Source organism: Gobio gobio (genome assembly GCF_949357685.1).
Source record: "Gobio gobio genome assembly, chromosome: 11".
Lineage (NCBI taxonomy): Eukaryota > Metazoa > Chordata > Actinopteri > Cypriniformes > Gobionidae > Gobio > Gobio gobio.
In genome coordinates this window covers 57,898,538-57,910,929 of record NC_137104.1, presented here as the reverse complement: position 1 = coordinate 57,910,929, position 12,392 = coordinate 57,898,538, and the positions used below count along the sequence as shown (strand labels likewise).

The following is a 12,392-nucleotide window of genomic DNA, read 5'->3' as shown; positions in this document are numbered from 1 at the left end:
TGACGCACAAGAAATTTATTTCATTTTGAGGTTACATGTAAAAGGCCTGCAGATTTTAAAAGTAAAAAACACACCCGAGACACTCATGGAAGACCGTTTCAAATGGATGGCCATTACTGGTCAACTAAAACAAAAATCTCATACAAAAATATTGAAAGCCATTTACATCTCTCATTCTGCGCTTGTAAACTAAACCCCAAAGACATCTTTCGCGGAATACTTCACTGCTAGCATGAACATTGCTGGCTAGAAACAGACATGGTGAACGTTTGCTAAAACAGGCGGGGTTGATTCGGATTCGCTCTCCTTATTAAAAGAAACAGACGGACAGCTGAAACGGATCTCACACTGCACCCCAATCACTAAACCCAAACCCCGAGGCCGACCCGGCTCAGTGACCCCAGGACTTGCGTCCGGCCCAGGATCGGGAGCGCGAGCGCGAGCGGGAATGGGACGGGGAGCGGGAGCGCGAGTGTGTCTTATCCACCGCCGCTTCCTGGATCTCCGGGTGGAAGTCGTTGGCTTCCCGTGGGCTGAGGGACTTGGAGCGGGATCGAGCTCCATCTGACTCTCTCCGTCCGGCTCGGGCCTTGGAGTGGGAGGGGCTGCGGGAGCGTCCGTCCAATCGGGAGCGGTGGTGCTCACGGGCAGACGTCCTGTGCCTGCACACACACACACACACACACACACACACACACACACACACACACACACACACACACACACACACACACACACACACACACACACACACACACACACACACACACACACACACACACACACACACACACACACACACACACACACACACACACACACACACACACACACACACACACACACACACACACACACACACACACACACACACACACACACACAGAGATCAGGGCAAGTCTCATTACATGTAAAGCACATTAAACAAACTGCAACATCCTTCCCATCAGACACTTCACCTCATTTCCCCTCGGCCCATCCACATCATTAACCCTTGTGTTGTGTTGCGGGTCAATTTGACCCGTTTTGATTTTTTAGTTGATCAGTTAACCTGTTTTTTTCTCATTTAGGGTCATGAACATGCAAAGTTTCAACATGCTGATGTGTTTTGACATACACACACACACATTTACTGTTACGTTCGTGATGTTCACGGGTCAATTTGACCCGCATATTTTAATGTTCTAAGGCAATTGTAGAGACCCGAAATAATAAAAATTTCTTGGTTATATTTTCGTTATTTTAGTTTTTTACTAACCTATGAAGCTAAAAATAAATTAGCTTTCCCCCCATTTTTTTCAATACAGAAATATTTTTTGTATGCCACAAATGGTAAAAATGAGCTATCATTTCTTTTTTCAATCTCTCTGAAATACTATCTAACCTACATTGTTTTTCTTGAAATTGTGTGACCTTTTCTCATTTAGGGTCATTAACATGCATGCAGAGTTTCAACATGATGATGCGTTGTGAAATGTGCATATCAAAATGTTCTACACTCTTGCTTGCTCTTTTATTTATATTGTCAGTGTCTTTTATTTAAAAGGTTTGGCTGACCAGAACATTTTTTTAGTTTATTGACAAACTTTATCTTTAAAGCACTTTAACTTTGCATTTGCAGTCAGCAGAGCCAAATGTTATCATTACAGTTCTAGATTTTACTATAGATGTTTAATTTTATATATTCTAATATTATACTCTATTAATATTGATTTTATTAGTAATAAATAAATCTACCTCAGTTTTGATCAATTGTTCAGCTGTTTGGGAAGTGTGTGTCATGTTTTGACAGTAAAGGATAGTTTAAACCACAGTCTGTTTTCTACATCTTTCACTCAGGAGCAAAAATATGCCTGGAAACTTTAAAGAAATAAAGATTTGACATTTATCGTGATAATTATCGATATCGACTGATATGGAAAATTATATTGTGATAATTTTTTTGGGCCACATCGCCCAGTCCTATTCCTGAGACTTCTCTCACAGTTATTCATGATTTACTCTTATCATCCGATCGTGGCTGTATCTCTCTATTAGTGTTACTCCATCTTAGAGATGTCCCAGCGAGCACAAGTTCAGTATGGAGTACCACAGGGCTCAGTGCTAGGACCGCTACTCTTCACCCTGTACATGCTACCACTGGGAGATATCATTAGGAAGCATGGCGTTAGTTTTCATTGTTATGCTGACGATACTCAGCTCTACATTTCTTCACACCCTGAAGAAACTCACCAATTCACAAGATTAACGGAATGCAGAGCTGATATGAAACATTGATGACCAGTCATTTCCTGCAACTCAATTCAGAAAAAAACTGAATCTAATTATTGGACAACAAACCTCTGCACGTAGTAACCTCGAATACTGTGTAATAGGACTGGGTATTGACACATTTCCTATATTTATCAGATATCGGATATTTATCAGACGCAATACATGGCTAATGTTCAAGGAAGACAAATCTCTGAGCTAATGCTGTGAACTATGAGAGTCAGCTGTAATATTCACAGTACAAATTAACTGATTATCTGATACAATCACTTCAATTACATGTTTTTTTTTAATAATAAAGTTATGAAATAAACGGTGGCTGTCATAACTTGCCATGCATCAAACATGCATTAAATATTGAAGAACATTAAAATTATAATAAATATATAATATGGTGCATACATTTAGAAAAATGATCAATTTGAGGTAAATGAAGTTGTGGGCCATTGTTTACAGATGCTGGTGTTTATTTCGTGCTCTAACTGGAAGAGAAGATCAGCTGATGTGCTGCTTGAGCGGAGCCAGAGCGATCTCACGAAACAGCGCCAAAACGGCATTCACGTTTTTGGATTTCTTAATAAAATGGACATAAGTTGAAATCTGAGACCGTTTCATAAGAATAGCAACAAAGCACAAAAACGATTGTGATTTATTGGATGGAGGCGCTACAATGATCCGTTCATCAACTGGAAACAGGATGGACGCACCGATTCTTGGGATTTAGGATGTGCAGATGCCTATAGACTAAACACGCAATACAGTCAAAGTTTGAGTTCTCAGGCCAACGCCAGCCAGAACGCATCGAAAGTTCTGGTTTTAGTTGAAAACGGTGTAAGCAGCCCCAAAGTGACGAATGAACCAATCAAAAACTGACTTAAACTGGACAGTAGCTGTGTCCATCCACCTATTTTTATGCGCACTGGGATGTCGCATAAAAAAAAAATGCTTAATGGAAACGCCAAGATGTGCATCAATTCTAAAAATGCGCATAAAAAAAAAAACGTATGTGCTCGTTTGAGTCGGATAAATGTTCTATCCGATACGAAAACATGCGCATAAACTCTGATGGAAACGCATTTACCGAATAAATTCTTTGATGCGCATAAAACATCTTTTTTTAAAAAGATTTGCGCGATGTAAGAGCATAACTGCACTAACCAGCCGAAAAAAAATCTTGTTTTGCAAAACATCTGAGATGCTGTTTTGCTCATTCAGAAGTCTGTTGTCAAAGATGCTCGCTATATTTCACTCCTAGGACTGTCTTACACGATTGCGCTCCAAACAGCAGAATCTGCCTCTGAAAGCAACACAACACGTTTACTGAGACGCACCAGTTTCTCTGAGACACAAATCCTTTATTCTATACGCAAATTATTGTATATGGTGGCTTCTCCTGTGTTTCTTATGCTGCGTTCACACCACACGTGAATAGAGCGCCAAAATCGCGTCTAGTTTCACGCGCGAACATTTTGAATGCATCGTAGAAATCGAGCGTTTGAAGCGAAATCGTCGCGCGTTCAAGGCACTCCAGGAGAAATGTCAAAACATCACTGCCTCTTTTCATTTTCATTACAAATATATATTAAACATTAATAGCCACACAAATGTGGTCCAGGCGACGCCTACATTATCTTCACTGCATGTATATTTAAATATCCTTAAAAAAATAAAGTTATGAAACTTCTTTGCCCTTAGTCAAAACGATTTGGCAGACAACAAAGTATAGATTCATGAGAGCAAAGATCGGCCGTTAGATCAACACAAGATGAGCCACTACAGGCCATCAGAGCCAGAGCAGCGGCAGAAGGACTGGCCGAGGAAAGGCTGCCCTCGCTGGGGTTATGAGCGGTGATTGCCCCGTGACCGCCTGGATCTCACAACTCCAAAAACACAAGATTATTTTTTTAAAATAGGCTCTCTTTATAAATAAACCACAGATTTGAGTTTTAAACAACTACATTCTCACCTGAAAAAGTCTTAAAACTACATTTTGTGACACAATAGTACTATTTTTAATTTTTGCAGGGTTTCTCATCACATCACTTTACCATGTGACCGCAGCGAGCAGCTCCTGATTGGTTAACGCGCCGCGAATTGACGCCAAAGTTCAAATTTTTTAACTCGGGCGTCAGACGCGAATTCGCTTCAAACGCGTGAACGCACAAAAGCACCACTCGCGTGCAACGAGCGCATCGCGCAAGACGCTCAATTCACGTCATTCACATGAACTGGACGCACGAATGAGGCGGATTTGCGTCCTTTGCGCCACGTGAAACGCGCCTTTCCATTGACTCGCGCCAGACGCTCTATTCGCGTTTGGTGTGAACGCAGCATCAGTGATTTTTTTGCGGTGTGTGACGATTATGTTCTCTTCGACTCACTGGATGGAAACGGTGTTTTATTCGCAAATGTTTTATGCAATATTGCGATTGTCTTTCTAGAGCTGATGTCCAGAACATCTGTCCTTTACTGAAGGGTTTACCTGTCGTGTTCTCGACTGCGGCTGCGCCTGCTGTGTGGCCGTCCTCTGGAGCTGCTGGGAGAAACACAGGGTCAGTGGGGTCAGCGCTGGGGTCAGTGGGGTCAGAGGTCATGTGACATCACTCACTCTCTGGGGCTGTCGGAGCGCCGGCGCCGCCGCTCGTAGGACGGGCTTCGGGATCTGCGTCTGTCGTGGCTGCGGCTGCGCGAGCGTCTGCGTCGGCCGTCCCGATCGCCGTCCTCATGCCGAGAGTGGCTCCGGGGAGACTGACGCTCCTTAGACTTCATCTGCCCTGGGGCTGAGGAACAACAGGACAATCAGTGTTGGGGGAACGCATTACAAGTAACTTGAGTTACGCAATATTACTTTTCCAAGTAACTAAAGTAATGCATTACTTTTCAAATTTACAACGGTTACTGTTTCACATTAATTTGACTGACAGCTCATGTTGAGAGTCAGTGCAGAGGTGTGTGTGTGTGTGTGTGTACATGATGTTATTGTAGTTCTAGACTAAATGTGAGCATTTATTTATCTCACTTGCACAATAAAGATTCTGTCCTACTCAAAATGAAGAAAATCAGTCAAATGCAAAATCAGAGTACTATGCAAACCTCCAATAATTAAATGCTAAATAAAAACTATTTTTGTGCATAATCTATAATGCACCTTTATATTTAATTTACCAATGTCTTGCTGCTGAAAATGACTCGATGTTTGGTTTTTATTGGTAAAACTTTTCTCCTGCATCCAATTCTTCCATTATCCAGAGCTGCGCCCTCTAGTGTTCATGAGGGAATCTGCATTTTTACCTTATTTCAATGTTGGCATGAAGAGGTCTTTACCGTTGCACAAAAATATCACTTTTTTTGTTAAAAACAAAAACAGAAAAAGTAACTTAACGCATTACTTTTCTTAAAAAGTAACTAAGTAACTCAATTAGTTACTTAAGGAAGTAACGCAATTTTGTAATGCATTACTTTTCAAAGTACCTTAACGCTTCCACACACACACTCATCTCAGATCAGGCAAACGGCCCCCACACTTACTCTTCCGGTCTCCCTGGGCGAACTGGATCTCGATCTGCCGTCCACACACACACACACACACACACACACACACACACACACACGGCCCCCACACTTACTCTTCCGGTCTCCCTGGGCGAACTGGATCTCGATCTGCCGTCCGCACACCCACTTCCTGTCCAGGTTGTGCAGGGCGTCCTCGGCGTCCCGGACATCTTCAAACGTGCTGCAGTATTAAGGGCTCTAACAGCACAGTACACACACTACAGCAAACCCAATCTAACCCGGCTCTCCTCACACACACACACACTCAGAAACACACTGAGGAGAAGAGAAGAGGGCCTGAATGATGGAGGATACCTTTACCTGGATCTTTAAGCTCTTTAAAATGGCGCCAAGAAGACCTGGAGCCGCCGCCCGTCTTTGCCCCATAATGTCTGCACTTTGTTTTCCCTCTTTCTTCTCCTCTTTTCCTCTGTCTCTTCAAGCTTTAATCTGCTTTGACACTTTGCCTCTCTGTAAGTAGCGACCGCTCTTTCTCTCTTGTGGCTGATGGCTTGGCCTTTAGTCCTACTCTACACGGGTCTGTTAACTCTGTCTTTGTGCCGGGCTCCACGACTGGACGCCTTTACACAGTCTGGGGCGACAACAGAGAAATAAGGGTTAGACTGGAGCGCCTCAGACCTCTGGAGCCTGCGGAGAGAAGACTACACACACACACACGCTGCAGCTCGAGACTGGCTGAAAAGGATATTGAATGTACGCAAATCCTCTGGGTCGGCGTGAATAGAAGTCTAGAGGAATGTAGACGTCGGCCACGGGCCCGTATCGGCCGAACTCTCGGCGCAGGTCCTCTGGCCTGAACACCGAGAAATAACACCAGTGATCTTACTGAGGTGCTCGGGTATCAACCGCCCTCGAGCTGACACACACACACACACCTCCAGCTGACAGAGGACGTACTTACCGCCAACACACACACACACACACACCTCCAGCTGACAGAGGACGTACTTACCGCCGACAAACACACACACACACACACACACACACACACACACACACACACGAGGTCAACCGATTCTCCGTTTTTGCCGATTAAACGGATAGTTCACCCAAAAACGAAAATTTTATGTTTTTCTGCTTACCCCCAAGGCATCCAAGATGTGTGTGTGTTTGTTTCTTCAGTAGAACACAAATGAAGATTTTTAACTCCACCCGTTGCTGTGGGTCACTCATATAATGCTTGTCAATGAAGCCAAAAATATCTTATATAATGTGTATCTTTGTTAATTGTTTATCTTTTTATACATATACATATATACATATATATACATACATTATATATATATATATATATATATACACACACATACACACACACATATACACACACACTAGGGATGCACCGGTTGACCGGCCAAAAACCAGAACCGGCCGTTTTTTGCTTCTAGCGCGCGATCGGCAACCGGCCGGTTTCTTTGTATTTTTCTGCCGATTTTTCCGGAAGTGCGCCCGCGTGCACATACGCCTATATTGCAATCATTCGTGAACATGTCACTTGTGTGTTACAAACGGGAACTGGAGAACTGAGGGAAGAGACGAGATGCTGAAGGGAATTAAGAGCCGCTTTCCTGCGCGAGCTGAAGGTTAGTTAATTAGGGTTAGTTAATATTAGTTATTAGTTAACTACATTAGTTAACATTAACTAAATAATGAACTGCACTTATAAAGTGTTTATTAATCTTTGTTAATGTTAATTTCAACATTTACTAATGCATTGTTAAAATCATGTTAACATTAGTTAATGTACTGTAAACTAACATGAACAAACCATGAACAGCTGGATTTATATTAACTAACGTTAACAAAGATGAACAAATACAGTAACAAATGCACTGCTCATGGTTAGTTCATGTTAGTTAATACATTAACTAATGACCATTATTCTAAAGTGTTACCTTTTATTTTACCTTAAAATGACATTGTCTTAATTTGATTTAAAAAGCACCTGCTGTAGCATCTCAGTTTTTTTCGTTGCACTAAACATTTGATTTAACATTTTAGAACAATTATATACTTTAGTTTTATTTAATTTCACTGGTAAAGACTTTTTTCTTTACACTGAATTTAAAAACAAATTCTGATTTAAGTAACATCTTTGTTTGGGTTGCAGAATGTGTAGTTGTTGCCTTTAATTTCACCTTTCAGCCTTTTCATTTCCAATTCAATTTCCTGTTAATTTCAGATTGAGGACTTGTTTTCATTAGCCAAAAGCCAATGTAGCCTGTTAAATACCAAATAAACATCTTGTATACTTTCATTCTTTTATTGTGTAAAAAAAAAAAAAAATCGGAAATCGGTATCGCCCATGTAAAATCATGATCGGTGCATCACTACCTCCGAGAATATTAAATAAGGGGGGGGGGGGCATTTTGTATCGCTGTTGTTGCGGTATAGTTAGGCTGGAGTGGTGTTGTGGTATGGTTAGGCTGGAGTGGTGTTGTGGTATGGTTAGGCTGGAGTGGTGTTGTAGTATGGTTAGGCTGGGCTGTTGTTGTGGTATAGTTAGGCTGGAGTGGTGTTGTGGTATAGTTAGGCTGGAGTGGTGTTGCGGTATAGTTAGGCTGGAGTGGTGTTGTGGTATAGTTAGGCTGGAGTGGTGTTGCAGTATAGTTAGGCTGGTGTGGTGTTGCGGTATAGTTAGGCTGGAGTGGTGTTGTGGCATAGTTAGGCTGGGCTGTTGTTGTGGTATAGTTAGGCTGGAGTGGTGTTGTGGTATAGTTAGGCTGGAGTGGTGTTGTGGTATAGTTAGGCTGGAGTGGTGTTGTGGTATAGTTAGGCTGGTGTGGTGTTGCGGTATAGTTAGGCTGGTGTGGTGTTGCGGTATAGTTAGGCTGGTGTGGTGTTGTGGTATAGTTAGGCTGGTGTGGTGTTGTGGTATAGTTAGGCTGGAGTGGTGTTGTGGTATAGTTAGGCTGGAGTGGTGTTGTGGTATAGTTAGGCTGGAGTGGTGTTGTAGTATAGTTAGGCTGGAGTGGTGTTGTGGTATAGTTAGGCTGGAGTGGTGTTGTGGTATAGTTAGGCTGGAGTGGTGTTGTGGTATAGTTAGGCTGGTGTGGTGTTGCGGTATAGTTAGGCTGGTGTGGTGTTGCGGTATAGTTAGGCTGGTGTGGTGTTGCGGTATAGTTAGGCTGGTGTGGTGTTGTGGTATAGTTAGGCTGGAGTGGTGTTGTGGTATAGTTAGGCTGGAGTGGTGTTGTAGTATAGTTAGGCTGGAGTGGTGTTGTGGTATAGTTAGGCTGGAGTGGTGTTGTGGTATAGTTAGGCTGGAGTGGTGTTGTAGTATAGTTAGGCTGGAGTGGTGTTGTGGTATAGTTAGGCTGGAGTGGTGTTGTGGTATAGTTAGGCTGGAGTGGTGTTGTGGTATAGTTAGGCTGGAGTGGTGTTGTGGTATAGTTAGGCTGGAGTGGTGTTGTAGTATAGTTAGGCTGGAGTGGTGTTGTGGTATAGTTAGGCTGGAGTGGTGTTGTGGTATAGTTAGGCTGGAGTGGTGTTGTGGTATAGTTAGGCTGGAGTGGTGTTGTGGTATGGTTAGGCTGGGCTGTTGTTGTGGTATAGTTAGGCTGGAGTGGTGTTGTGGTATAGTTAGGCTGGAGTGGTGTTGCGGTATAGTTAGGCTGGAGTGGTGTTGCAGTATAGTTAGGCTGGAGTGGTGTTGCAGTATAGTTAGGCTGGAGTGGTGTTGCAGTATAGTTAGGCTGGTGTGGTGTTGCGGTATAGTTAGGCTGGAGTGGTGTTGTGGTATAGTTAGGCTGGGCTGTTGTTGTGGTATAGTTAGGCTGGAGTGGTGTTGTGGTATAGTTAGGCTGGAGTGGTGTTGCGGTATAGTTAGGCTGGAGTGGTGTTGTAGTATAGTTAGGCTGGTGTGGTGTTGCGGTATAGTTAGGCTGGTGTGGTGTTGCGGTATAGTTAGGCTGGTGTGGTGTTGCGGTATAGTTAGGCTGGTGTGGTGTTGCGGTATAGTTAGGCTGGTGTGGTGTTGTGGTATAGTTAGGCTGGTGTGGTGTTGCGGTATAGTTAGGCTGGAGTGGTGTTGTGGTATAGTTAGGCTGGAGTGGTGTTGTGGTATAGTTAGGCTGGAGTGGTGTTGTGGTATAGTTAGGCTGGAGTGGTGTTGTGGTATAGTTAGGCTGGAGTGGTGTTGTAGTATAGTTAGGCTGGAGTGGTGTTGTGGTATAGTTAGGCTGGAGTGGTGTTGTGGTATAGTTAGGCTGGAGTGGTGTTGTGGTATAGTTAGGCTGGAGTGGTGTTGTGGTATAGTTAGGCTGGAGTGGTGTTGTGGTATAGTTAGGCTGGAGTGGTGTTGTGGTATAGTTAGGCTGGAGTGGTGTTGTGGTATAGTTAGGCTGGAGTGGTGTTGTAGTATAGTTAGGCTGGAGTGGTGTTGTGGTATAGTTAGGCTGGAGTGGTGTTGTGGTATAGTTAGGCTGGAGTGGTGTTGTAGTATAGTTAGGCTGGAGTGGTGTTGTGGTATAGTTAGGCTGGAGTGGTGTTGTGGTATAGTTAGGCTGGAGTGGTGTTGCGGTATAGTTAGGCCGGAGTGGTGTTGCGGTATAGTTAGGCTGGAGTGGTGTTGTGGTATAGTTAGGCTGGAGTGTTGTTGTTGTTGTGGTATAGTTAGGCTGGAGTGGTGTTGTGGTATAGTTAGGCTGGAGTGGTGTTGTGGTATAGTTAGGCTGGAGTGAAGTTGTGGTATAGTTAGGCTGGAGTGGTGTTGTAGTATAGTTAGGCTGGAGTGGTGTTGTGGTATAGTTAGGCTGGAGTGGTGTTGTGGTATAGTTAGGCCGGAGTGGTGTTGTGGTATAGTTAGGCCGGAGTGGTGTTGTGGTATAGTTAGGCTGGAGTGGTGTTGTGGTATAGTTAGGCTGGAGTGTTGTTGTTGTTGTGGTATAGTTAGGCTGGAGTGGTGTTGTGGTATAGTTAGGCTGGAGTGGTGTTGTGGTATAGTTAGGCTGGAGTGAAGTTGTGGTATAGTTAGGCTGGAGTGGTGTTGTAGTATAGTTAGGCTGGAGTGGTGTTGTGGTATAGTTAGGCTGGAGTGGTGTTGTGGTATAGTTAGGCTGGAGTGGTGTTGTGGTATGGTTAGGCTGGAGTGGTGTTACGGTATAGTTAGGCTGGAGTGGTGTTGTGGTATAGTTAGGCTGGAGTGGTGTTGTGGTATAGTTAGGCTGGAGTGGTGTTGTGGTATGGTTAGGCTGGAGTGGTGTTGTAGTATAGTTAGGCTGGAGTGGTGTTGTGGTATAGTTAGGCTGGAGTGGTGTTGTAGTATAGTTAGGCTGGAGTGGTGTTGTAGTATAGTTAGGCTGAAGTATAGTTAGGCTGGAGTGGTGTTGTAGTATAGTTAGGCTGGAGTGGTGTTGTAGTATAGTTAGGCTGGAGTGGTGTTGTAGTATAGTTAGGCTGGAGTGGTGTTGTGGTATAGTTAGGCTGGAGTGTTGTTGTTGTTGTGGTATAGTTAGGCTGGAGTGGTGTTGTGGTATAGTTAGGCTGGAGTGGTGTTGTGGTATAGTTAGGCTGGAGTGAAGTTGTGGTATAGTTAGGCTGGAGTGGTGTTGTAGTATAGTTAGGCTGGAGTGGTGTTGTGGTATAGTTAGGCTGGAGTGGTGTTGTGGTATAGTTAGGCCGGAGTGGTGTTGTGGTATAGTTAGGCCGGAGTGGTGTTGTGGTATAGTTAGGCTGGAGTGGTGTTGTGGTATAGTTAGGCTGGAGTGTTGTTGTTGTTGTGGTATAGTTAGGCTGGAGTGGTGTTGTGGTATAGTTAGGCTGGAGTGGTGTTGTGGTATAGTTAGGCTGGAGTGAAGTTGTGGTATAGTTAGGCTGGAGTGGTGTTGTAGTATAGTTAGGCTGGAGTGGTGTTGTGGTATAGTTAGGCTGGAGTGGTGTTGTGGTATAGTTAGGCTGGAGTGGTGTTGTGGTATGGTTAGGCTGGAGTGGTGTTACGGTATAGTTAGGCTGGAGTGGTGTTGTGGTATAGTTAGGCTGGAGTGGTGTTGTGGTATAGTTAGGCTGGAGTGGTGTTGTGGTATGGTTAGGCTGGAGTGGTGTTGTAGTATAGTTAGGCTGGAGTGGTGTTGTGGTATAGTTAGGCTGGAGTGGTGTTGTAGTATAGTTAGGCTGGAGTGGTGTTGTAGTATAGTTAGGCTGAAGTATAGTTAGGCTGGAGTGGTGTTGTAGTATAGTTAGGCTGGAGTGGTGTTGTAGTATAGTTAGGCTGGAGTGGTGTTGTAGTATAGTTAGGCTGGAGTGGTGTTGTAGTATAGTTAGGCTGGAGTGGTGTTGTGGTATAGTTAGGCTGGAGTGGTGTTGTGGTATAGTTAGGCTGGAGTGGTGTTGTAGTATAGTTAGGCTGGAGTGGTGTTGTGGTATAGTTAGGCTGGAGTGGTGTTGTGGTATAGTTAGGCTGGAGTGGTGTTGTGGTATAGTTAGGCTGGAGTGGTGTTGTGGTATAGTTAGGCTGGAGTGGTGTTGTGGTATAGTTAGGCTGGAGTGGTGTTGTGGTATAGTTAGGCTGGAGTGGTGTTGCAGTATAGTTAGGCTGGAGTGGTGTTGTG

At 43.8% G+C, this 12,392-nt stretch overlaps 1 protein-coding gene across 2 annotated transcripts in view; it reads right to left on the bottom strand.

The window, feature by feature from the left end:
* The window catches only part of srsf10b (serine and arginine rich splicing factor 10b), a 15,233-nt gene continuing 2,841 nt past the window's right edge, over window positions 1–12,392 (bottom strand). The window contains exons 2-6 of one of the 2 annotated variants that reach the window (XM_079830140.1): window positions 6,533–6,637; window positions 5,898–6,001; window positions 4,880–5,051; window positions 4,754–4,807; window positions 1–662 (exon numbers count right to left, since the gene is read on the bottom strand). In XM_079830140.1, coding sequence (XP_079686266.1) covers window positions 392–662; window positions 4,754–4,807; window positions 4,880–5,051; window positions 5,898–6,001; window positions 6,533–6,637 — 706 coding nt within the window. In that variant the 3' untranslated portion in view covers window positions 1–391. The remainder of the gene's footprint in view (window positions 663–4,753; window positions 4,808–4,879; window positions 5,052–5,897; window positions 6,002–6,532; window positions 6,638–12,392) is intronic. The other variant, XM_079830141.1, reaches the window with a different exon arrangement.